At 36.2% G+C, this 24981-nt stretch overlaps 2 protein-coding genes and 1 long non-coding RNA gene across 3 annotated transcripts in view; 1 reads left to right on the top strand and 2 right to left on the bottom strand.

The window, feature by feature from the left end:
• Positions 1-24981, bottom strand: part of LOC134842953 (uncharacterized) — a 319805-nt gene that overhangs the window by 288308 nt on the left and 6516 nt on the right. The gene's annotated exons all lie outside the window — the stretch shown is intronic.
• On the top strand, positions 64-2694 carry LOC134857067 (2-oxoglutarate and iron-dependent oxygenase domain-containing protein 2-like). Its single transcript, XM_063873416.1, has 3 exons — positions 64-1100; positions 1290-1405; positions 2065-2694. The coding sequence occupies exons 1-3, from the start codon at positions 745-747 to the stop codon at positions 2547-2549; spliced, it is 957 nt and encodes a 318-aa protein (XP_063729486.1). The 5' UTR covers positions 64-744; the 3' UTR covers positions 2550-2694.
• LOC134855489 (uncharacterized) lies at positions 3298-6472 on the bottom strand. Its single transcript, XR_010164497.1, has 3 exons — positions 6354-6472; positions 5879-6041; positions 3298-3616 (listed from the first exon to the last, which is right to left on the bottom strand). It is a non-coding gene; the product is annotated as an uncharacterized LOC134855489 (long non-coding RNA).

Raw genomic sequence — 24981 nt, 5'->3', positions numbered from 1 at the left:
ATTTGGAAACAGTCCAAAACAAGTAAGTATTATATCCTATTATATTCCTGATAACTCCGTCTCTAAAACACTTAGAACTAACCAATCATGATCCATGGCTAAAACTTACTATAACTTGTAATGTTGAAACTATTTATAAACCTAACTTAGCAAACAGTTGCTCTTCCTCAGAACAGTTCTGGATTCTAAACCTCGCAAATACTAGTTTACACTAGATCTATTGAGACTATGAGATATAAGACTAAGATTAGGATTGGTTTTAGACTTAGAAGTTGCACGAATTTTTTCGGCCGAAAATAAGATAGCGTGACGAACAGACGGTGTACCTTAACCGAAATTACTCTATTAGAAAGCCACCCCGGACTTAAACTCAGATCGTTAGATGCAAGCTAAATCGTTTGTAGCAAGTTGGTTCACTTGTAAAATTGGTCAAGTTGCAATTGCAAATTGGTCATGGTTCAGTTTTTCTGTCTGAAGCAACCTTGAGACAAATAACATTAACAGCGGCTAAGTTGAATCGAGTTCATGTTATCTGAAGGTTTGATGCTGTCAAAAACAATTCTAGAATGTTTAGATTTCAGATAAGGCGAGAGTTTTATAAAATTTTTGACGTCATTGCGTCCAGAGTGAATTCTGGTTTTCATTAAATATATAAAACTTAACTGATCAAAATTGGTTTCTTTTCGTTGTCCGAGCTTTCAGTGCCACTTTCAAGCAACGGGCTACTTTTTTTCTATTACGAAAATGGTCGAAGGGGATAAAAATAAAATCAAAAGTGCCATTGAGCGGGCAATTGAAGTTGGCGAACGAGAATTGTCAGCTAAAAAACCCAATTTCAATAAATTTTATGAAGAACCAGAGTTTTGGATCAAATATGCAGATCTTCTAGATCAAGCCTGGGCTGAGTTTCCGCATTTACATCCAGCTTTGTTTACATACAATGAAGTTTTCAAGGAAAAGTTCGTTGAGCCGGAGTTGAGAGCAGCTGTGGAAATGCTACAGAAATCAGCAAAAACGGGCGACGAACAAATTGATGAAACACCTGTTTGGAATCTTCTCACAGAGTCTAAAGACGTGAAGGGCGTCTATAAACTAAATAAGTTAGTTTGAGTTTCTGCTTAACATTTTCTTTACTTCGGTAATAATTGAAGAAAAATAAAAGTACAAGTAGGAATCCGCTTACAATGCACAGAATGCACAGTTTGGCCTCGTAATGTAAACTAAATGTTGAAGTTTTTCATTTCGTACTTATAAATTGGTCATCTGGTATTACTATTTGCTTATTTAAGCGGATTGTTCACTGAGGAGTTTCGGAGGTTGCTTCTCGAGGAGTTAGAACACGTTGAGCGGAGTGGGATCCCGTTGAAGAGACCCAGTAGCATGAACAGATGTGGATGTAATTTGGGTTAGAGTTATTCATGCTTATGACATAATAATTGTGACGTAATAAGTTGCAAAAAGTTGGAACAGATAATGTTTATTAAAAAGATCAATCTGCCGGTTTTGACGGAGTTTTGAAAGAGCAAAAGTTAACGTACAGATAATCTTGAGATGACGCACTTTTTGTTTGAAAAATTAGCTTTTGCGTGCAAAAATTGACTGAATTAGATAATTTTTTTTTATTTGTTACATTTTTGCTGTTCCAGTTTCTTGCAACAGCTACAAGAGTTTCACTTTGACTGCTAGATTAGATTTAGACTTTGAATTTGCGATTTGCTTTTTTTTTAAATATCCAAAGTCAATGGAAGATTTGTATCGTAATATTCTTTTCTAACACCTGTGTTTGTTGGAAGCATATTTCATTGAAGCGCGCAGGCGAATTCGGCATAGATATATTATCCGAATCAGTAGACTGAAGACAATTTTGAAAAGGGCAATTGATGCCAATTTGAACTTGTTTTTAGGGCGGAAAATGCGTTTTTGAAGTGTCTACACTTTTCAAAGTTTGTTTTAAATTTTTTTTCGAAAAAAACACCATCCCCTCAGGAAATAAAGTCACAAAAAAATCAGACAAAAAAAATCATGGTGAACTATTTCTGAACCTATTTCTAACATGTATTTCAGCTCAAATTGGCATGCAGCCTGTATTTGACCAGTTTTGCCGTGAATTCGTTTCGCCAATAATCGAGATGCTATACCCTGAGTACATTGCGCTCGGCGATACATGCGACAACTACCCTTTCACCGTCGACTACCGAAAGGACCCCTCGAAGGACTTCGATGTAGACATGAAACACCATCGCGACTCAAGTTTGGCGACCTTAAATGTTTGTCTGGGCTACAAATTCACAGCCGGAAACCTGCAATTCTGGGGCGATGATCCGGACAGTCTGCCTTATGACGACTCAAAAGGCGAGGGGGAGATGAAAATGACACCTGGTCTGTCGCTTTTGCACAAAGGGGGGCATATGCATGCGGCGTTGCCAATCACGAGCGGTCATCGGGTGAATTTGATCATGTGGATGTATGGGGAAGGAGGGTATGTAAGAAGTGGGAAGTGCCCCCCAACTTTGCAGACAACAGCATTGGGTCGATGGAGTGAGCGTTGAAAATTTGACGGCTGAACTTCTTATTAATGCGATCAATTAAAACAACCAGTTTTTGTTACTTATCAAAAATAGACACCAGCATGATTGTAACAAAAAGATGAAAGTATTTTATAAGATAGAAGCAGAATTTAAATTTTGCGCATAAGTGTTTTGAGCTCTTATCAAAATTAGCGCAGAAGATTTTTATTCTAATTTTCACCGACCAAAGTTTGTCTAAGGTGTAAATTTGTCTTTTCCTTAAGTTTTATTGTGCTCCAAAAACTACGTTTTTTCCGTAAACCAATTTTTTAATGCTTTTTATATCCAACATTTTGATATTAGAAACTACTTCCGTAAATCTCAAAAATCTCAAAATTTATCACCACACTGCTTAATTAATATTATTTTTTCTTACGCATAGATGTAATATAATTGTTGCAACTATTAATATATTGCTTCCTTTCAAGATTATTCCAAAAACCTGGATTTCGTCTTGGATTTAAAGGAATTTTGTGATTCGAGTATCAGCATTTTGAACGTGTGTCTAGAATGTGATAAATTCGCTGATGGAAATCTACTCTTTATGCAAAATGAAGTAAAAATGATGGGAGCAAAGGTCAAGATAAAGACAAATTTCGACCAAGACTTTCCTTTTTACATGAAAGGCCAGCGCTGTCTCAAAGACAAGAGTCTCAAAATTATAATAGATAAGAATAAATAGAAGCTACATATAAATTTAAAAAAGAGTTTTAAGTAAATTAGTTGAATTTTAAGAAAGGGATTGAACTCGACACTGTTAACCCGGCTATGGAAAATTACGGAAGCAGATTTTGAATCTAATAGTGGATAAATCGAAATAATAAATTTTGCAGCATAATTCTGAGCTCTTTGAAGAAACTTTCCATTTAGTCATCATAAAATAGTCTTCTTATTCCAAACCGCAATGTACCCCCACAAATGATCATAGCGATTGTCACAAATATTCCTGCCACAATTCGACACGCCCGATTTGTACGCCAGTTGGCCGGTCGCTCGCCTTGGGCGGCAACAAACTCGTGGCCCGGTGGCACGGGCGGTGGAAGGTGCGTCTGTGACGAAGATTCAGTGAAATGATTAGTAGTTGAAAAGGCAGAAGTAGTTTTAAATGATATCATGATTTAAATGATATATATATATACAGGGGCGGATCTAGGATTTTCTCGAGGGGGGGGCGGATTTTCAAAAAATTTTCGAAAATTTTGACGACCTTTTTTTTTTTTTAGGTCGACCAAATTGATTTTCTTGATTTTTCGAGAGCTCCTCCCAAAGCACGGTTTTGTCCCTACTTTGGCCAAATTTTTTGCACCGCAGGCAAAATTTTGAAAAAACAGGTCAAAAAAGGCGTTTTTAGGCACTTTTGGAAAATTTTAAATTTTGACCAAAAAATTGCGTTTTTTCGGCGCGCGCTCCCCCCTCAAAATTGGTATATATTGGCGCCAAAGGCGCCTTTAGAAAATTTTTAGGGTCGGTCTTAAAAAGTATCAAAGGGGGGACCCTTTGAGTCGGCAGGGGGTCGAATCCCTGAGGGGAGGGGCGTCCGCCCCCGCCCCCCCTAAATCCGCCCCTGTATATATATATATATATAGTGACTTGTTTTTTGAAAAAACTTCAAATTGCGAAATTCAAATAAATAAATAAATAATCTATATATTTATGTGTCCTCTCTGCCGAAATTACTATATTTATAGGGTGCGCTTTACCGAAAATAAGTTATACGTGCGCTCTGTCGAGAAAACTTTCTCATTTTTTTGCCTCATTTTTCTGTCAGTACCCCAAAACTTGCGCATCTAACGACAGCAACCTTTTATTTACTACATTTTATTAAAACTTTACTTGATCAAAAATACGTTTGATGTAAATTTTACAAAAATTATAAAGTACTAATTAGTGCGCTCTACCTAAAAAATCTAAGTTATAAGTGCGCTCTGCGAAATGATTTTGAAAACCCTGTTGGGCTAATTTTTCATAATAGTTCAACATCTGTAACTGATTTAAGCTACACTGCCTTGGTTGCTGTCTAGAAAAAATATTGTTTCCCTTCAGTGTTTTATGGTAATATTTTTTTGGCGCACAGACGTTATCTTCAACGCCTAAAACCGTACCTATTGAAAACAGAACAAGTTTATTTTAAATTAATTTTACCCCAGCTCTTTTTTTGCGCAAAAAACTGGTTTAAAAAAAGTTGGCTACGTTTTTTAGCCAATGAAAAAAAAATAGTGTCTTGCAACATAATTTATGCAGAAATAAGTATCTATGATGTTGAATAGAAGCAACATAACCTTCTGGTAAGCTGGAAAACTCGATCATGCTTTCAATTTCGTGAACAAAATTGACAAGGTTGTAGAACCTACTCGTCAGCCTGTGCTTGTCTTTGTTACTGATTTTGATAATCGAGAGTACGTTTGAAACAAAAATTGAAAATCGTACCAGAAAAAAAATGAAAAATTAGAATCTTTCATAACAATTACCGAAAATTGTAGAAGTGCTAAAAAATCGGCAGAGCGCACGTATAATTAAGAAATGTACCGAGTTAGCAATTTTTTTTCAAAATTCAAAAAAGTCGATAACTGGAGTGGTTGTCGTGATGAAATTCGTTGTTTTGCTCCCACAAAATTTTTCGCACACATAGGTTGGCCCAAATTTACGCTTAGATCTTAAAAAAAATTACAATAGCGTGCGGGGGATTACTATTAGGCAAAACTTTTGATAATAAATTGTATAATTTAGCGGAAATCCCCCTATTTAGTCACTATTTAGTTGTTGATTTGCTGTTCAAATAACGTTGTGTGTATTCAGGGGCGGATTTATGGGGGGGACGCCCTTTGGGAGTTTGACCCCCTGCCGACCCAAAGGGTCCCCTCTTTGATACTTTTTCAGAAATACATTTTTGGCAGACCGACCCTAAAATTTTTCTAGCGGCGCCTTGGGCGCCAATATATACTAACTTTGAGGGGGAGCGCGCGCCAAAAAACGCGATTTTTTTGTCAAAATTTTTCAAAAAGTGCCCAAAAACGGCTTTTTTACTGTTTTTTCGAAAATTTGGCTGCGGCGCAGAAAATTTTGCCGTAATAGGGGCAAAACAGTGCTTTGGGAGAGCTCGAAAAATCAATTTGGTCGAACTAAAAAAAAAAAAAAAGGTCGTCAAAATTTTGGAAATTTTTTTGAAAATCCGCCCCCCCCCTCGAGAAAATTCTAGATCCGCCCCTGTGTGTATTTGGTACGCAACATGCAACAAACGAATGAATCATTTAATTGAATACGGAGTCGTTTTTTTTTGAAAAATTATCCCGTGCAATGTTCGATCATTTCACCGCGTATTCTGTGTGATTCCCGCTAAAATTACTGTAACCCATCTGCGGCGGGTTGATCGAAGGGTCTGCATAGTAGCCAGGGGGAGAATCTTTTGCTTCCATGGGATTGGGCTGGTCTCTTGCGAGTCAAATCCGTTCGAGTTGTCGTAAGTTGTTTGCCGCGCTGCCTGAAATTGTTTCAAAATTTAGAATTTATTGAAATTTTTTTTGAAATTCAAAGTGCCAAACGTAGCCTTGTCGCTTGTGGTCAAAAACTACGTTTCAGAAAATCTTCTTTTAAAAAATATATATGAGATCAACCATGCGGTGCATATGGTCTCTGTGGACTTCAAAGAATATAAATGGTTGTTATTAAAGATCACCAAAGTATTTCGAAAGTGCGCTCCAGTCGCCCAAAAAATACCTGCAAAGATGCAAAAAGTAAAATATGAAACATGCAAAATATTTGAAATATCAGCGGTTTCAAAATTTGAACTTGCCTGTTACTGCCGTTGATTAAAACCAAAAAGGAAGTAAAAACGCGGTTCGTTTTTCTTCTCTTTCTCACCTTGCTGAAAAGAAGCTTTTTAAACTAGCTTCAACCCAACCGTGTTTATTTACTGTATCTCAAAAAGGAAACAGTTATACGACATTGTAATTGCATTCAACATGTTAGTGTAGCGTACCTGTACTAAAAATATAACAAAATTATTTGCCAAAAACATGCGGCTGAAAATGACTATTTCCTCTGTAGCTGAGAAAAAATATTTGTATTGCCACTAGTTTACACTATTTACACAACCAAAAACATAGCCGGTTGCTGCGCAAGTAGCACAGAATGTTCCGCGACCATTTAAAACAGCAACAAAAAAAACATTCTTTTCTTTTTTCATATTGAAGTTGTTTTCTTTTTTAAACGATGTGATAAAAAATTATAAAAATATTATTTCTCCGAAAAACTGAATTAACAAAAGCAGAAAAAGAATTCAAAATTTTAATTTTTTTTTTCACAATAATTTTTAAAAAATAAAGGTAGCGCGATAAATGAAGCTAAATTTTTGTCCAGGAAGCGCCAAATAGTTTTCATTTTAGAAAATTTAACATTTCTTAGCCCTAAATTTTCAGAAAACGACGTTAACCGATCGCTTTACTCGCTCTAAGCTAAACTGCAACTCAAAAACTTCAAACCGGCTTTTGTCAAGATTTTGTGGAAAAAAAATTAATGTCTTTTAAATTGCGGTTGAAATATATTTAATATGATCTATCAATCGACGCATTCCGAAGATTATTTATTGTACCTGATATTGCAAGGAAAAGAGGAGAAAAAACAAAATAAAAAACACCCGAGTCCAAAATTCATTCCCATTTTCAATAGCCGAAACAAAAATTGAGACACCTAACTTCAATTGTTGTGGAAGAAGCACAGAATATTTGGCATGGTTTGGCAGGGTAATTTACGAGAAAAATCTAATTTTCCAAAAAAGGGTCAAATTCTATCAGAAAATACCCTGCAAAATCTGAGAGCAATCAAAAAAACAGGTTGTGGAATTTTTACTATGGTTTCACTGGTTACGCCCTAGTAACTAAAGTAACTATAGTAAAATTTCCAAAACCTGTTCTTTTGATTGCTCTCAGATTTCGCAGGGTAATTTTCGAGAGAACAAAAAGATGTAAAGATAGTAGGTCAAAAATTCCCCCATTTACATGCTCGAAGGCCAAAGAACGTGGCGTAGGGTTAATAGACTAGCGCGATCTACAGGCACGTATGAGTGTAGCCAGTCTGTCCAATGGTAACACTTTTTTGAAAATTGTACAAATTACTTAATTTTGCAAAAAATTATCCTTTTTTCAAATCGTCTCAAATACACAATTAAAAACAAGTAGGTTTTGAATTGCAGTATCCTACCATTTTAATTAATTGCAAATTATTATAACTGTTAATGACGTTCTAACCTTGAAGTACTCATTCTCTACGGCGGAAACGAAGGCAAAACAATTTTCATCCCAAAACATACACGAGTGAAAATTCTTCAAATATCCTTCAGAGAGTTCTGGGACAATTTGTCCGCATCATTTGAGAGGCAAACGAATGTTAAGTTCAAGAGACATAAACTCCTAAAACGAAAACAGAGATAAAGAGAATCGCTGGAACAATTTTGGGGAGCTCTTGTCGAAATGGCAAAGAAATGCGATATACACGCAGAAGATTAATGAATATGAGACATTTTTATTAACAATCTGAAGAACTCAGACATCCAACGGAAATTTCTCACTGACACCCTCCCAACCCTAGAAGCACTAAACGTGGCACTAATCGATGAAAAAGGAATAACAAACCACATGAAAATGACGAAACTTTTAAATCCAACGAACCATCTGTAAATAAACATTTTCATCAGTTTAATGTAAAAAGGGAACCAACTCTAAATATCGAGCGGAGTAACACTTGTATGAAATGCGACGGAAAATTCTCCAAAGGTCACCTGGCGGTGTGTCTAGCAAAAAACAACTTGTACATCCTGTAATTACAGACATTTTACCACAGGACTTTGTAAAACTCACCGTAAAATTGTAAATATAGATAGTCATATTGTACATAATATAGATTGAAATTATCCATCGGAACAACCGAATAAAAAAATAATGACCGTTTAAATAGAGAAAATTGTGGAATAATCAACGCATGGTCAGAATCCGGAGAGAGCGACTACGATGATTACTCTGTATTAAATGAAACCACTAGTTATGATATCGAAGGGAAAGAACAAGAAATTACTTAAAACCGGGCTCGGAAAAGAAAACCAAGTGATCCTTCTTATACAGGTCAACTCCGCCAGCCCTGTGAATTTCCTCAAGAGGAATTAACTTAATGAATTAAAACTATGAGACCCGTACCTGAAGATTTATCCGGTGGATCAACCGACGAAAGATCTATTTTGTGGATTTACAGATAACGCAATCAACAGCACGTGCAAGTTAAAAATACCAATCTTTTCGAACGAATGATCTCACAACGAATGTCACTTTTTCCTAACAGAAGGCCACGAGGGAAAAATTCTAGGAAACGATAATCTGCCAAAATTGAAGTCTCTCAGAAATATTTTCCTGATACCAGAAAAAGAAGACTTGTAAGTCAAAATATTTAATTTCCCCTGCCGGGAAACAAAAAGAGATAGATACTATAATTAAGAATTTTGAACAATTATTCCTTCGGATTGGGGAAAAAATCTAACGAAAATTATCCACTTTCGTGAACCACTAAAACCAATTGAACTGAAAGGTAGACGTGTTCATTTACTCGATAGGATAAAAGCGGAACTAGACCAACTTACATCTTAAGGACACATTAAAAATTTAGCAAAATGTGACGAATATAGATTCATCACCCCAATCGTTATCACTTTCAAAAAAGAACAAATCGATAAAATTAGCACTTGACTCGAGATTTATCAACAAGAAAATAGAACAAAAATCAAATGCCTAATATACATGAATTAGTTGATAATGTTGCCGCTCAAGTTTCTAACGATTCCACCGGAGAAGTTTGGTTTACCAACTTGGACCTAAAAAACGCTTATAGCCAAATCGAAAAATTTTACAAATTGTTACCTCGACGACATTCTGATGGCTTCCAAAGGAAGTTTTACAGAAAAATACTGTTTACAAAACTTTATCAATTTTAGACTTATCTTGTTTTGCCGTTAAATGACCAAAATGTTAATTCTTTTTAAAAGAAATAGAAAGACTCGGATTCAAAATATCCAAATCGGGAAAGGCTCCATTAGTGGACAAACTTGAGCCATCAAAGATTTACCAATTCCAAAAAAAAATCTTCAAAGATTTACCAATTCCAAAAAAAAATCTTAAGAAACTAAGATCATTGTTTGGTTCAACAAACCAATACTTTTATTTTGTTCTAAATTTGGCAACCCTGGGAAGTCCTTTAAGGTCATTGCTAAAAAAGAAATCAATCTTCCGTTGCAATGAAGAGCAAGCAAAAGCATTTAAGATTAAAGAAGAAACAGTAAATCTTGCAGAAAATACACTTTTTGACGTAAAGCGTAATACGAGAGTAAAAAAAGATGAATCTCATAACGGACTCGGAGCCTCGTTAAAACAACTCCACGGGAATGACTGGAAAACAGTCTCCTTCACTTCAAGATTTCTGAATCCGCATGAATCTAAATATTCCACAAATGAATTGGAACTTTTGGGAGTTGTTTGGGCAGTCGAGAATTATTATAATTACCTCCACCCTAGGAATTTGAAATCATTTCTGACCATAAAACCCTTCTTCCAACACTTTCACCTAACTACGGAAGTAAAACATATCATAATCGTCCAACTAGATGGGTCGATTTTTACAATTAAACACCTGGCAGGGAAACATATGGGTTTCACAGATCTAATTTCAAGAATCCCATCAGGAAAAGCAATCTGCGCATCCCATTACGACGAAGAATTTGTCGTTGCTACATTCAATAAAATCAACGAAGCAATATATGCAACAGATAACAGAAAAATGAATTTCAATTTTATTGGCTCAAATTTGGAAAATTCCAGTTTAGCACGATTACGTAATTACCTTATTGCTTCAGTTCTAAGGTTCATTAACTCGACTGTTCCAATTTGTAACTTAAACCCCAACACAACTGAATTTTACAATTCCAAATGTATTCCTTCGGAGTTTTCAAGTATTAACTCAAATATTAAAAATTTCTTTATCAAATTGAGTTTTTTATATATTTTCTAGTTCTTAATTGTAAAAACTGTTACATGTCCAATAATCAAATTGTAAATAATTATTTCACTTCCGGTATCCAAGTTTCAGTCGAATTCTCTTTTTCATCAGAAATTAAAAAAAAACATGTGAATAAATACCGAGAGAATCTGAAGTTACCTGAACGTCCTTTGGACTTAAACACCTTATTCAACGCTAAATTGTAAGCCCTATTAACAGAGGGAGATCCAATGCTAAGTTCTATCGTCAAACCTCTTCAAGATAAATTAGACAAGATAAATGCAAAATCCCATTACTAAAACCAGTTCATTCGAGATCTTCATGAATCCGATGGATTACTCTACATGGACGGAAAACTAGTAATCCCTTTTACTTTAAGAAACGCAGTTATGAAGGCACTTCATGAGGCCCATCCGGGACAACTCGGCATGAAATACCTCACTCAGTATATATGGTGGCCTCATATAAACCGTCAAATTTATTTTCACGGTAAAAATGTTCAAACGCACAAAAACTGGTGAGAACGTAGAAAGTAATATTCCTTGTACTCAAATCAGCGAATTACCACAGTTATCGGAGCCTAGCGAAGAATTAAATCTTGATTTAACCGCTCTTTTTGATTCTAGCTGGGGAACAAATAAACATATCTTATGATGCATTGACAGAATTTTAAAATGTCCCTCGGCTAAAATCACATCTTCCACTTCAACTATAACGTTGATTGATTTCATTCATGATAACTTTTATTTACATGGCATTCCCTTTTCTATCCGTGTCGACCACACGTCTTGTTTTACTAACCAGGATTTTGAATTATTTTGCAATTCCTATATTTAATTAAAATTTTGTACAGTAGGCGACCATCGCTCAAACGGTTTAGTGGAAAAACTTGTACATACAATAAAAATAGCAATGCCTCACGAACATCATGAACCTATAACACGCGGTCTCAAAAACTATCTGGAACCTTCGTTCGTTCTTCCAATCAAAAAACAAATGTTCACATTTTGAATTACACTTCAATAGAAAATTGAACACACTGGAAATAGTTAGCCTCTAATATTCTATCCGACGGATTTTAAGACAAAGGAAAAGCAATCTTAAGCAAAGGACGAGCACTTGACAGGAGCTCTGACGGATATAAGGACACTATAATCCCAAAAAAAAATCTGTTTTCCTTGGAGAAAGACGAGTCAGACTACGCTTCACCATCCAAGCCTTCATCGTCTTGAATGCCCTTACAAAATCTTTCCAAAGGTAATATACTTCGGAAAACTAAGGACAGCATAAACGGAAACCCTTTTTATAAAAAACTGAACCAGAAAATTATGAATGCTTCAAAAACCACGGAACAATTATCCGACTGAAAATAATCAAAAAAATCCGACATCACCCTACCGAAATCAAACTCTTCTAATATTCGTTTCTTTAGGGAAAGATTTCCTTTACGTTACTTCTCAACTCTGATTTGAAGTATGTTGAAAGCGGACTACGAAAGCGAAACAAACAACCCCCAGAAACCCAGGCCAGAAGACAAGGCTCCAAACTGAGTTGGCTACCTCCGATAACGACACAAGAACCAGAATCTTAAAATCGTAAGCCAAACCGGATTGAAACAAATCTTCACGAAGCAAGAAACTGATCACAAAAACAGATTACTTAGCTTACGACGAATCATTGTTAATTCCGTCGGACACCTCAGATATTAGTGATAGGGAGTGGATTGCGGGAGGTTTCCCAAACAGAGATATGATTAGGGATCGTATCAATTCTGATAAAATTAGAGAACCGAAGCCTTATATTCCCCCCTAGACTCACATACAGCTCGAGACAACATAAAAACTGAGATTTTGGACGGCCAAGCTTCATCATCGGATCCGCTCGCTTGCCCAATCAGCATCAACCCCGCAGGACGGAGTCGGACCCAACTTCCACTAATCACACCGTCTCGAACAACTATAGAAGCCAAACAACCGGACTATCCGCCGGATAAGCAGAAGACCTCACAAAAAGACGCAACTGTAGGTTTCCCGATCTACAAGATAACCGATTCATCGGACAAAAACGCGGCTGTCCAAGAATCTTCAAACAACAATAACATCACCGGTAACGAGTTTAAACTTCGTCGGTCGTGGCGAAACGTAGGACCTCCCTTACATAGACATTATAGATTGTCAAGACAAACAGTCGGGATCAGCGACAAACCCGATCATCCTCGACCATCATTTAAAATATGGCTCGGACGGTCCGACTTCATCCCCAATTCCTTCGGATAAGAAAATTTCAATTTTCTCAATACACTCCAACGATGAAACAGCAAACTCATCAGACGCTTCAGCAGATCGACTATCCCTCTCTTCGACAGTTCAATCCTTGAGAGTAGCTCTGAACAACTTCAATGAAATCGGAGATTTGGATAGTGAATTGTTTAACGCAGAACTGCAAAAATTTATGAAAGATGAGAAAAACTAATCCAGTAAACTTTTGTTCAATTTGCCTTAATTAGGCTTTTTTTCTTTACATTTTCAATTTGGATCCCTCAGTACACAGCTGCAGTGCTAAAATTTTTCTCCCTTCATTGTCTCAAATTCTTTGAGATTGAACTTTGAGATTAATTCACTTTCATTTTTAGCATTTTATCTGTACATAAGTAGAATTAGCTGCAACAAAGAAGCATTTCATCAAAACAAAAAACCAAATCCCATAAATTCTAAAAATACCTGTTCTGATTAACATATTAACGCTAGTCACCAACAAAGCAGCAACAATGCTATTCAACTGCCTATACCAAAAGTTCCATCAAATGAGCACTTTCATTTGCGATTTAGGTTGGGGAAAAAGTTGCAGTATTATGCTACGCTGCGAAAATAGAATGGGACTTTAAAATGCAGACATGCTCAAATTAGAGACTTTCGAGTTTTAAAAAAATCAATGCCCTCAAAACTCTTCGAAGTTGAAAAACCATTTTTGCATTTTACTTCACGAACAAGATGCGTTTTGCTCGATAAATTGAATTTTAAAGAATTTATGAGATCAAATACAGATAAATTACAATAGTGAATACTTCGCAAAATGAAAATTTAGTTTTATCGCTTCCACTTCATGAGTTGTAAATTACGTTCAGACGGATCATTTGTTCTCAACAGTATTTCTAAATGAGGGGGTCCTCATATCACAAGGAACGATTGGTCGCAATTAATGTTAATCAATCTGTGTTTGAAAAGCTGAGAAAACAATCAAGTTTGATTTGTTTAAAACATAAAAATTGATTAGAAACTTTCGCGCCTTTGGCAATTGTGGTATGAGAACAGTCCCTCTTCCTAATTTATGTTCCGATCATCATATGTATATTCTGTGAAGTCGTTGGCTCCGAATGCGTGACTGCACTTGGGACACTTTCTCTGCCGGGTGTCATATCTCCTCTTAATGCAGGCATTGCAGAACACGTGATAGCACTTAGTCAGCAGAGTGTCTATCTGTTTCACGTTGCAGCATGGACACGTCAATTGGGACTGAAACATCGCCACAAAAAAGTTAATGCACCAATTTATTGACAACTTCGGTGAATTGAGCGACTCTTCAATCAGAAAATATTGGTTTTTACTTTGACTAGATTTTTTTGATTAGACGTCAAAATTAGCAAATAAATTTTTAGTTAATTGGTTTTGCTCAAAAACGGCGACTTGCTCGTTAATTTCCAAAAATTTGCCACTGACAAAAGTTTATAAATCTAACAAAAAAACTTATAGTAAGATGAGGTTTTGAAACGATTTCGAGTCGTTGCTTACTTTGTTCAATCGGATTTCCTCTCTTAAAACTTCGCCCGCCTGTGCCATTACGTTACTTCTCTTCTGCCTTTCCGGGAAGGGAAAGAACAAGAAATTACTTAAAAACGGGCTCGGAAAAGAAAACCAAGTGATCCTTCTTATACAGGTCAACTCCGCCAGCCCTGTGAGTTTCCTCAACAGAAATTAACTTAATGAATTAAAATTATGGATCAACCGACGAAAGATCTATATTGTGGATTTACAGATAACGCAATCAACAGCACGTGCAAGTTAAATATACCAATCTTTTCGAACGAATGATATTACAACGAATGTCACTTTTTCCTAACAGAAGGCCACGAGGGAAAAATTCTAGGAAACGATAATCTGCCAAAATTGAAGTCTCTCAGAAATATTTTCCTGATACCAGAAAAAGAAGACTTGTAAGTCAAAATATTTAATTTCCCCTGCCGGGAAACAAAAAGAGATAGATACTATAATTAAGAATTTTGAACAATTATTCCTTCGGATTGGGGAAAAAATCTAACGGAAATTATCCACTTTCGTGAACCACTAAAACCAATTGAACTGAAAGGTAGACGTGTTCATTTACTCGATAGGATAAAAGCGGAACTAGACCAACTTACATCTTAAGGACACATTAAAAATTTAGCAAAATGTGACGAATATAGATTCATCACCCCAATCGTTATCACTTTCAAAAAAGAACAAATCGATAAAATTAGCACTTGACTCGAGATTTATCAACAAGAAAATAGAACAAAAATCAAATGCCTAATATACATGAATTAGTTGATAATGTTGCCGCTCAAGTTTCTAACGATTCCACCGGAGAAGTTTGGTTTACCAACTTGGACCTAAAAAACGCTTATAGCCAAATCGAAAGATTTTACAAATTGTTACCTCGACGACATTCTGATGGCTTCCAAAGGAAGTTTTACAGAAAAATACTGTTTACAAAACTTTATCAATTTTAGACTTATCTTGTTTTGCCGTTAAATGACCAAAATGTAAATTCTTTTTAAAAGAAATAGAAAGACTCGGATTCAAAATATCCAAATCGGGAAAGGCTCCATTAGTGGACAAACTTGAGCCATCAAAGATTTACCAATTCCAAAAAAAAATCTTCAAAGATTTACCAATTCCAAAAAAAAATCTTAAGAAGCTAAGATCATTGTTTGGTTCAACAAACCAATACTTTTATTTTGTTCTAAATTTGGCAACCCTGGGAAGTCCTTTAAGGTCATTGCTAAAAAAGAAATCAATCTTCCGTTGCAATGAAGAGCAAGCAAAAGCATTTAAGATTAAAGAAGAAACAGTAAATCTTGCAGAAAATACACTTTTTGACGTAAAGCGTAATACGAGAGTAAAAAAAGATGAATCTCATAACGGACTCGGAGCCTCGTTAAAACAACTCCACGGGAATGACTGGAAAACAGTCTCCTTCACTTCAATATTTCTGAATCCGCATGAATCTAAATATTCCACAAATGAATTGGAACTTTTGGGAGTTGTTTGGGCAGTCGAGAATTATTATAATTACCTCCACCCTAGGAATTTGAAATCATTTCTGACCATAAAACCCTTCTTCCAACACTTTCACCTAACTACGGAAGTAAAACATATCATAATCGTCCAACTAGATGGGTCGATTTTTACAATTAAACACCTGGCAGGGAAACATATGGGTTTCACAGATCTAATTTCAAGAATCCCATCAGGAAAAGCAATCTGCGCATCCCATTACGACGAAGAATTTGTCGTTGCTACATTCAATAAAATCAACGAAGCAATATATGCAACAGATAACAGAAAAATGAATTTCAATTTTATTGGCTCAAATTTGGAAAATTCCAGTTTAGCACGATTACGTAATTACCTTATTGCTTCAGTTCTAAGGTTCATTAACTCGACTGTTCCAATTTGTAACTTAAACCCCAACACAACTGGATTTTACAATTCCAAATGTATTCCTTCGGAGTTTTCAAGTATTAACTCAAATATTAAAAATTTCTTTATCAAATTGAGTTTTTTATATATTTTCTAGTTCTTAATTGTAAAAACTGTTACATGTCCAATAATCAAATTGTAAATAATCATTTCACTTCCGGTATCCAAGTTTCAGTCGAATTCTCTTTTTCATCAGAAATTAAAAAAAAACATGTGAATAAATACCGAGAGAATCTGAAGTTACCTGAACGTCCTTTGGACTTAAACACCTTATTCAACGCTAAATTGTAAGCCCTATTAACAGAGGGAGATCCAATGCTAAGTTCTATCGTCAAACCTGTTCAAGATAAATTAGACAAGATAAATGCAAAATCCCATTACTAAAACCAGTTCATTCGAGATCTTCATGAATCCGATGGATTACTCTACATGGACGGAAAACTAGTAATCCCTTTTACTTTAAGAAACGCAGTTATGAAGGCACTTCATGAGGCCCATCCGGGACAACTCGGCATGAAATACCTCACTCAGTATATATGGTGGCCTCATAAACCGTCAAATTTATTTTCACGGTAAAAATGTTCAAACGCACAAAAACTGGTGAGAACGTAGAAAGTAATATTCCTTGTACTCAAATCAGCGAATTACCACAGTTATCGGAGCCTAGCGAAGAATTAAATTTTGATTTAACCGCTCTTTTTGATTCTAGCTGGGGAACAAATAAACATATCTTATGATGCATTGACAGAATTTTAAAATGTCCCTCGGCTAAAATCACATCTTCCACTTCAACTATAACGTTGATTGATTTCATTCATGATAACTTTTATTTACATGGCATTCCCTTTTCTATCCGTGTCGACCACACGTCTTGTTTTACTAACCAGGATTTTGAATTATTTTGCAATTCCTATATTTAATTAAAATTTTGTACAGTAGGCGACCATCGCTCAAACGGTTTAGTGGAAAAACTTGTACATACAATAAAAATAGCAATGCCTCACGAACATCATGAACCTATAACACGCGGTCTCAAAAACTATCTGGAACCTTCGTTCGTTCTTCCAATCAAAAAACAAATGTTCACATTTTGAATTACACTTCAATAGAAAATTGAACACACTGGAAATAGTTAGCCTCTAATATTCTATCCGACGGATTTTAAGACAAAGGAAAAGCAATCTTAAGCAAAGGACGAGCACTTGACAGGAGCTCTGACGGATATAAGGACACTATAATGCCAAAAAAAATCTGTTTTCGTTGGAGAAAGGCTACGAGTCAGACTACGCTTCACCATCCAAGCCTTCATCGTCTTGAATGCCCTTACAAAATCTTTCCAAAGGTAATATACTTCGGAAAACTAAGGTCAGCATAAACGGAAACCCTTTTTATAAAAAACTGAACCAGAAAATTATGAATGCTTCAAAAACCACGGAACAATTATCCGACTGAAAATAATCAAAAAATCCGACATCACCCTACCGAAATCAAACTCTTCTAATATTCGTTTCTTTAGGGAAAGATTTCCTTTACGTTACTTCTCAACTCTGATTTGAAGTATGTTGAAAGCGGACTACGAAAGCGAAACAAACAACCCCCAGAAACCCAGGCCAGAAGACAAGGCTCCAAACTGAGTTGGCTACCTCCGATAACGACACAAGAACCAGAATCTTAAAATCTTAAGCCAAACCGGATTGAAACAAATCTTCACGAAGCAAGAAACTGATCACAAACACAGATTACTTAGCTTACGACGAATCATTGTTAATTCCGTCGGACACCTCAGATATTAGTGATAGGGAGTGGATTGCGGGGTTTCCCAAACAGAGATATGATTAGGGATCGTATCATTTCTGATAATATTAGAGAACCGAAGCCTTATATTCCCCCCTAGACTCACATACAGCTCGAGACAACATAAAAACTGAGATTTTGGACGGCCAAGCTTCATCATCGGATCCGCTCGCTTGCCCAATCAGCATCATCCCCGCAGGACGGAGTCGGACCCAACTTCCACTAATCACACCGTCTCGAACAACTATAGAAGCCAAACAACCGGACTATCCGCCGGATAAGCAGAAGACCTCACAAAAAGACGCGACTGTAGGCTTCCCGATCTACGAGATAACCGATTCATCGGACAAAAACGCGGCTGTCCAAGAATCTTCAAACAACAATAACATCACCGGTAACGAGTTTAAACTTCGTCGGTCGTGGCGAAACGTAGGACCTCCCTTACATAGACATTATAGATTGTCAAGACAAACAGTCGGGATCAGCGACAAACCCGATCATCCTCGACCATCATTTAAAATATGGCTCGGACGGTCCGACTTCATCCCCAATTCCTTCGGATAAGAAAATTTCAATTTTCTCAATACACTCCAACGATGAAACAGCAAACTCATCAGACGCTTCAGCAGATCGACTATCCCTCTCTTCGACAGTTCAATCCTTGAGAGTAGCTCTGAACAACTTCAATGAAATCGGAGATTTGGATAGTGAATTGTTTAACGCAGAACTGCAAAAATTTATGAAAGATGAGAAAAACTAATCCAGTAAACTTTTGTTCAATTTGCCTTAATTAGGCTTTTTTTCTTTACATTTTCAATTTGGATCCCTCAGTACACAGCTGCAGTGCTAAAATTTTTCTCCCTTCATTGTCTCAAATTCTTTGAGATTGAACTTTGAGATTAATTCACTTTCATTTTTAGCATTTTATCTGTACATAAGTAGAATTAGCTGCAACAAAGAAGCATTTCATCAAAACAAAAAACCAAATCCCATAAATTCTAAAAATACCTGTTCTGATTAACATATTAACGCTAGTCACCAACAAAGCAGCAACAATGCTATTCAACTGCCTATACCAAAAGTTCCATCAAATGAGCACTTTCATTTGCGATTTAGGTTGGGGAAAAAGTTGCAGTATTATGCTACGCTGCGAAAATAGAATGGGACTTTAAAATGCAGACATGCTCAAATTAGAGACTTTCGAGTTTTAAAAAAATCAATGCCCTCAAAACTCTTCGAAGTTGAAAAACCATTTTTGCATTTTACTTCACGAACAAGATGCGTTTTGCTCGATAAATTGAATTTTAAAGAATTTATGAGATCAAATACAGATAAATTACAATAGTGAATACTTCGCAAAATGAAAATTTAGTTTTATCGCTTCCACTTCATGAGTTGTAAATTACGTTCAGACGGATCATTTGTTCTCAACAGTATTTCTAAATGAGGGGGTCCTCATATCACAAGGAACGATTGGTCGCAATTAATGTTAATCAATCTGTGTTTGAAAAGCTGAGAAAACAATCAAGTTTGATTTGTTTAAAACATAAAAATTGATTAGAAACTTTCGCGCCTTTGGCAATTGTGGTATGAGAACAGTCCCTCTTCCTAATTTATGTTCCGATCATCATATGTATATTCTGTAAAGTCGTTGGCTCCGAATGCGTGACTGCACTTGGGACACTTTCTCTGCCGGGTGTCATATCTCCTCTTAATGCAGGCATTGCAGAACACGTGATAGCACTTAGTCAGCAGAGTGTCTATCTGTTTCACGTTGCAGCATGGACACGTCAATTGGGACTGAAACATCGCCACAAAAAAGTTAATGCACCAATTTATTGACAACTTCGGTGAATTGAGCGACTCTTCAACCAGAAAATATTGGTTTTTACTTTGACTAGATTTTTTGATTAGACGTCAAAATTAGCAAATAAATTTTTAGTTAATTGGTTTTGCTCAAAAACGGCGACTTGCTCGTTAATTTCCAAAAATTTGCCACTGACAAAAGTTTATAAATCTAACAAAAAAAACTTATAGTAAGATGAGGTTTTGAAACGATTTCGAGTCGTTGCTTACTTTGTTCAATCGGATTTCCTCTCTTAAAACTTCGCCCGCCTGTGCCATTACGTTACTTCTCTTCTGCCTTTCCGGGAAGGGAAAGAACAAGAAATTACTTAAAAACGGGCTCGGAAAAGAAAAGCAAGTGATCCTTCTTATACAGGTCAACTCCGCCAGCCCTGTGAGTTTCCTCAACAGAAATTAACTTAATGAATTAAAATTATGGATCAACCGATGAAAGATCTATATTGTGTATTTACAGATAACGCAATCAACAGCACGTGCAAGTTAAATATACCAATCTTTTCGAACGAATGATCTCACAACGAATGTCACTTTTTCCTAACAGAAGGCCACGAAAGAAAAATTCTAGGAAACGATAATCTGCCAGAAGTGGGAATTGAAGTCTCTCAGAAATACTTTCCTGATACCAGAAAAAGAAGATTTGTAAGTCAAAATATTTAATTTCCCCGACCGAGAAACAAAAAGAGATAGATACTATAACTAAGAATTTTGAATAATTATTCCTTCGGATTGGGGAAAAAAATCTAACGAAAATTATTCGCATTCGTGAACCACTAAAACCAATTCAACTGAAAGGTAGACGTGTTCATTTACTCGATAGGATAAAAACGGAACTAGACCAACTTACATCTAAAGGACACATTATAAATTTAGAAAAATGTGACGAATATAGATTTATCAACCCAATCGTTATCACTTGCAAAAAAGAACAAATCGATAAAATTAGCACTTGACTCGAGATTTATCAACAAGAAAATAGAACAAAATCAAATGCCTAATATACATGAATTAGTTGATAATGTTGCCGCTCAAGTTTCTAACGATTCCACCGGAGAAGTCTGGTTTACCAACTTGGACCTAAAGAACGCTTATAGCCAAATCGAAAACTTTTACAAATTGTTACCTCGACGACATTCTGATGGCTTCCAAAGGAAGTTTTACAGAACACAAAAATACTGTTTACAAAACTTTATCAATTTTAGACGAATCTTATTTTGCCGTTAAGTGACCAAAATGTAAATTCTTTTTAAGAAATAGAAAGGCTCGGATTCAAAATATCCAAATCGGGAAAGGCTCCATTAGTGGACAAACTTGAGCCATCAAAGATTTACCAATTCCAAAAAATATCTTAAGAAACTAAGATCATTGTTTGGTTCAACAAACCAATACATTTATTTTGTTCTAAATTTGGCAACCCTGGGAAGTCCTTTAAGGCCATTGCTAAAAAGAAATCAATCTTCCAATGCAATGAAGAGCAAGCAAAAGCATTTAAGATTAAAGAAGAAACAGTAAATCTTGCAGAAAATACACTTTTTGACGTAAAGCCTAATACGAGAGTAAAAAAAGATGAATCTCATAACGGACTCGGAGCCTCGTTAAAACAACTCCACGGGAATGACTGGAAAACAGTCTCCTTCACTTCAAGATTTCTGAATCCGCATGAATCTAAATATTCCACAAATGAATTGGAACTTTTGGGAGTTGTTTGGGCAGTCGAGAATTATTATAATTACCTCCACCCTAGGAATTTGAAATCATTTCTGACCATAAAACCCTTCTTCCAACACTTTCACCTAACTACGGAAGTAAAACATATCATAATCGTCCAACTAGATGGGTCGATTTTTACAATTAAACACCTGGCAGGGAAACATATGGGTTTCACAGATCTAATTTCAAGAATCCCATCAGGAAAAGCAATCTGCGCATCCCATTACGACGAAGAATTTGTCGTTGCTACATTCAATAAAATCAACGAAGCAATATATGCAACAGATAACAGAAAAATGAATTTCAATTTTATTGGCTCAAATTTGGAAAATTCCAGTTTAGCACGATTACGTAATTACCTTATTGCTTCAGTTCTAAGGTTCATTAACTCGACTGTTCCAATTTGTAACTTAAACCCCAACACAACTGAATTTTACAATTCCAAATGTATTCCTTCGGAGTTTTCAAGTATTAACTCAAATATTAAAAATTTCTTTATCAAATTGAGTTTTTTATATATTTTCTAGTTCTTAATTGTAAAAACTGTTACATGTCCAATAATCAAATTGTAAATAATCATTTCACTTCCGGTATCCAAGTTTCAGTCGAATTCTCTTTTTCATCAGAAATTAAAAAAAAAACATGTGAATAAATACCGAGAGAATCTGAAGTTACCTGAACGTCCTTTGGACTTAAACACCTTATTCAACGCTAAATTGTAAGCCCTATTAACAGAGGGAGATCCAATGCTAAGTTCTATCGTCAAAGCTCTTCAAGATAAATTAGACAAGATAAATGCAAAATCCCATTACTAAAACCAGTTCATTCGAGATCTTCATGAATCCGATGGATTACTCTACATGGACGGAAAACTAGTAATCCCTTTTACTTTAAGAAACGCAGTTATGAAGGCACTTCATGAGGCCCATCCGGGACAACTCGGCATGAAATACCTCACTCAGTATATATGGTGGCCTCATATAAACCGTCAAATTTATTTTCACGGTAAAAATGTTCAAACGCACAAAAACTGGTGAGAACGTAGAAAGTAATATTCCTTGTACTCAAATCAGCGAATTACCACAGTTATCGGAGCCTAGCGAAGAATTAAATCTTGGTTTAACCGCTCTTTTTGATTCTAGCTGGGGAACAAATAAACATATCTTATGATGCATTGACAGAATTTTAAAATGTCCCTCGGCTAAAATCACATCTTCCACTTCAACTATAACGTTGATTGATTTCATTCATGATAAATTTTATTTACATGGCATTCCCTTTTCTATCCGTGTCGACCACACGTCTTGTTTTACTAACCAGGATTTTGAATTATTTTGCGATTCCTATATTTAATTAAAATTTTGTACAGTAGGCGACCATCGCTCAAACGGTTTAGTGGAAAAACTTGTACATACAATAAAAATAGCAATGCCTCACGAACATCATGAACCTATAACACGCGGTCTCAAAAACTATCTGGAACCTTCGTTCGTTCTTCCAATCAAAAAACAAATGTTCACATTTTGAATTACACTTCAATAGAAAATTGAACACACTGGAAATAGTTAGCCTCTAATATTCTATCCGACGGATTTTAAGACAAAGGAAAAGCAATCTTAAGCAAAGGACGAGCACTTGACAGGAGCTCTGACGGATATAAGGACACTATAATCCCAAAAAAAATCTGTTTTCCTTGGAGAAAGGCTACGAGTCAGACTACGCTTCACCATCCAAGCCTTCATCGTCTTGAATGCCCTTACAAAGTCTTTCCAAAGGTAATATACTTCGGAAAACTAAGGACAGCATAAACGGAAACCCTTTTTATAAAAAACTGAACCAGAAAATTATGAATGCTTCAAAAACCACGGAAGAATTATCCGACTGAAAAATAATCAAAAAATCCGACATCACCCTACCGAAATCAAACTCTTCTAATATTCGTTTCTTTAGGGAAAGATTTCCTTTACGTTACTTCTCAACTCTGATTTGAAGTATGTTGAAAGCGGACTACGAAAGCGAAACAAACAACCCCCAGAAACCCAGGCCAGAAGACAAGGCTCCAAACTGAGTTGGCTACCTCCGATAACGACACAAGAACCAGAATCTTAAAATCGTAAGCCAAACCGGATTAATACAAATCTTCACGAAGCAAGAAACTGATCACAAAAACAGATTACTTAGCTTACGACGAATCATTGTTAATTCCGTCGGACACCTCAGATATTAGTGATAGGGAGTGGATTGCGGGAGGTTTCCCAAACAGAGATATGATTAGGGATCGTATCATTTCTGATAAAATTAGAGAACCGAAGCCTTATATTCCCCCCTAGACTCACATACAGCTCGAGACAACATAAAAACTGAGATTTTGGACGGCCAAGCTTCATCATCGGATCCGCTCGCTTGCCCAATCAGCATCATCCCCGCAGGACGGAGTCGGACCCAACTTCCACTAATCACACCGTCTCGAACAACTATAGAAGCCAAACAACCGGACTATCCGCCGGATAAGCAGAAGACCTCACAAAAAGACGCAACTGTAGGCTTCCCGATCTACGAGATAACCGATTCATCGGACAAAAACGCGGCTGTCCAAGAATCTTCAAACAACAATAACATCACCGGTAACGAGTTTAAACTTCGTCGGTCGTGGCGAAACGTAGGACCTCCCTTACATAGACATTATAGATTGTCAAGACGAACAGTCGGGATCAGCGACAAACCCGATCATCCTCGACCATCATTTAAAACATGGCTCGGACGGTCCGACTTCATCCCCAATTCCTTCGGATAAGAAAATTCCAATTTTCTCAATACACTCCAACGATGAAACAGCAAACTCATCAGACGCTTCAGCAGATCGACTATCCCTCTCTTCGACAGTTCAATCCTTGAGAGTAGCTCTGAACAACTTCAATGAAATCGGAGATTTGGATAGTGAATTGTTTAACGCAGAACTGCAAAAATTTATGAAAGATGAGAAAAACTAATCCAGTAAACTTTTGTTCAATTTGCCTTAATTAGGCTTTTTTTCTTTACATTTTCAATTTGGATCCCTCAGTACACAGCTGCAGTGCTAAAATTTTTCTCCCTTCATTGCCTCAAATTCTTTGAGATTGAACTTTGAGATTAATTCACTTTCATTTTTAGCATTTTATCTGTACATAAGTAGAATTAGCTGCAACAAAGAAGCATTTCATCAAAACAAAAAACCAAATCCCATAAATTCTAAAAATACCTGTTCTGATTAACATATTAACGCTAGTCACCAACAAAGC

Source organism: Symsagittifera roscoffensis, chromosome 1 (genome assembly GCF_963678635.1).
Source record: "Symsagittifera roscoffensis chromosome 1, txSymRosc1.1, whole genome shotgun sequence".
Taxonomy (NCBI): Eukaryota; Metazoa; Xenacoelomorpha; order Acoela; family Convolutidae; genus Symsagittifera; species Symsagittifera roscoffensis.
The sequence above is the reverse complement of the archived record's forward strand: the minus strand, read 5'-3'. Positions and strand labels throughout refer to the sequence as shown.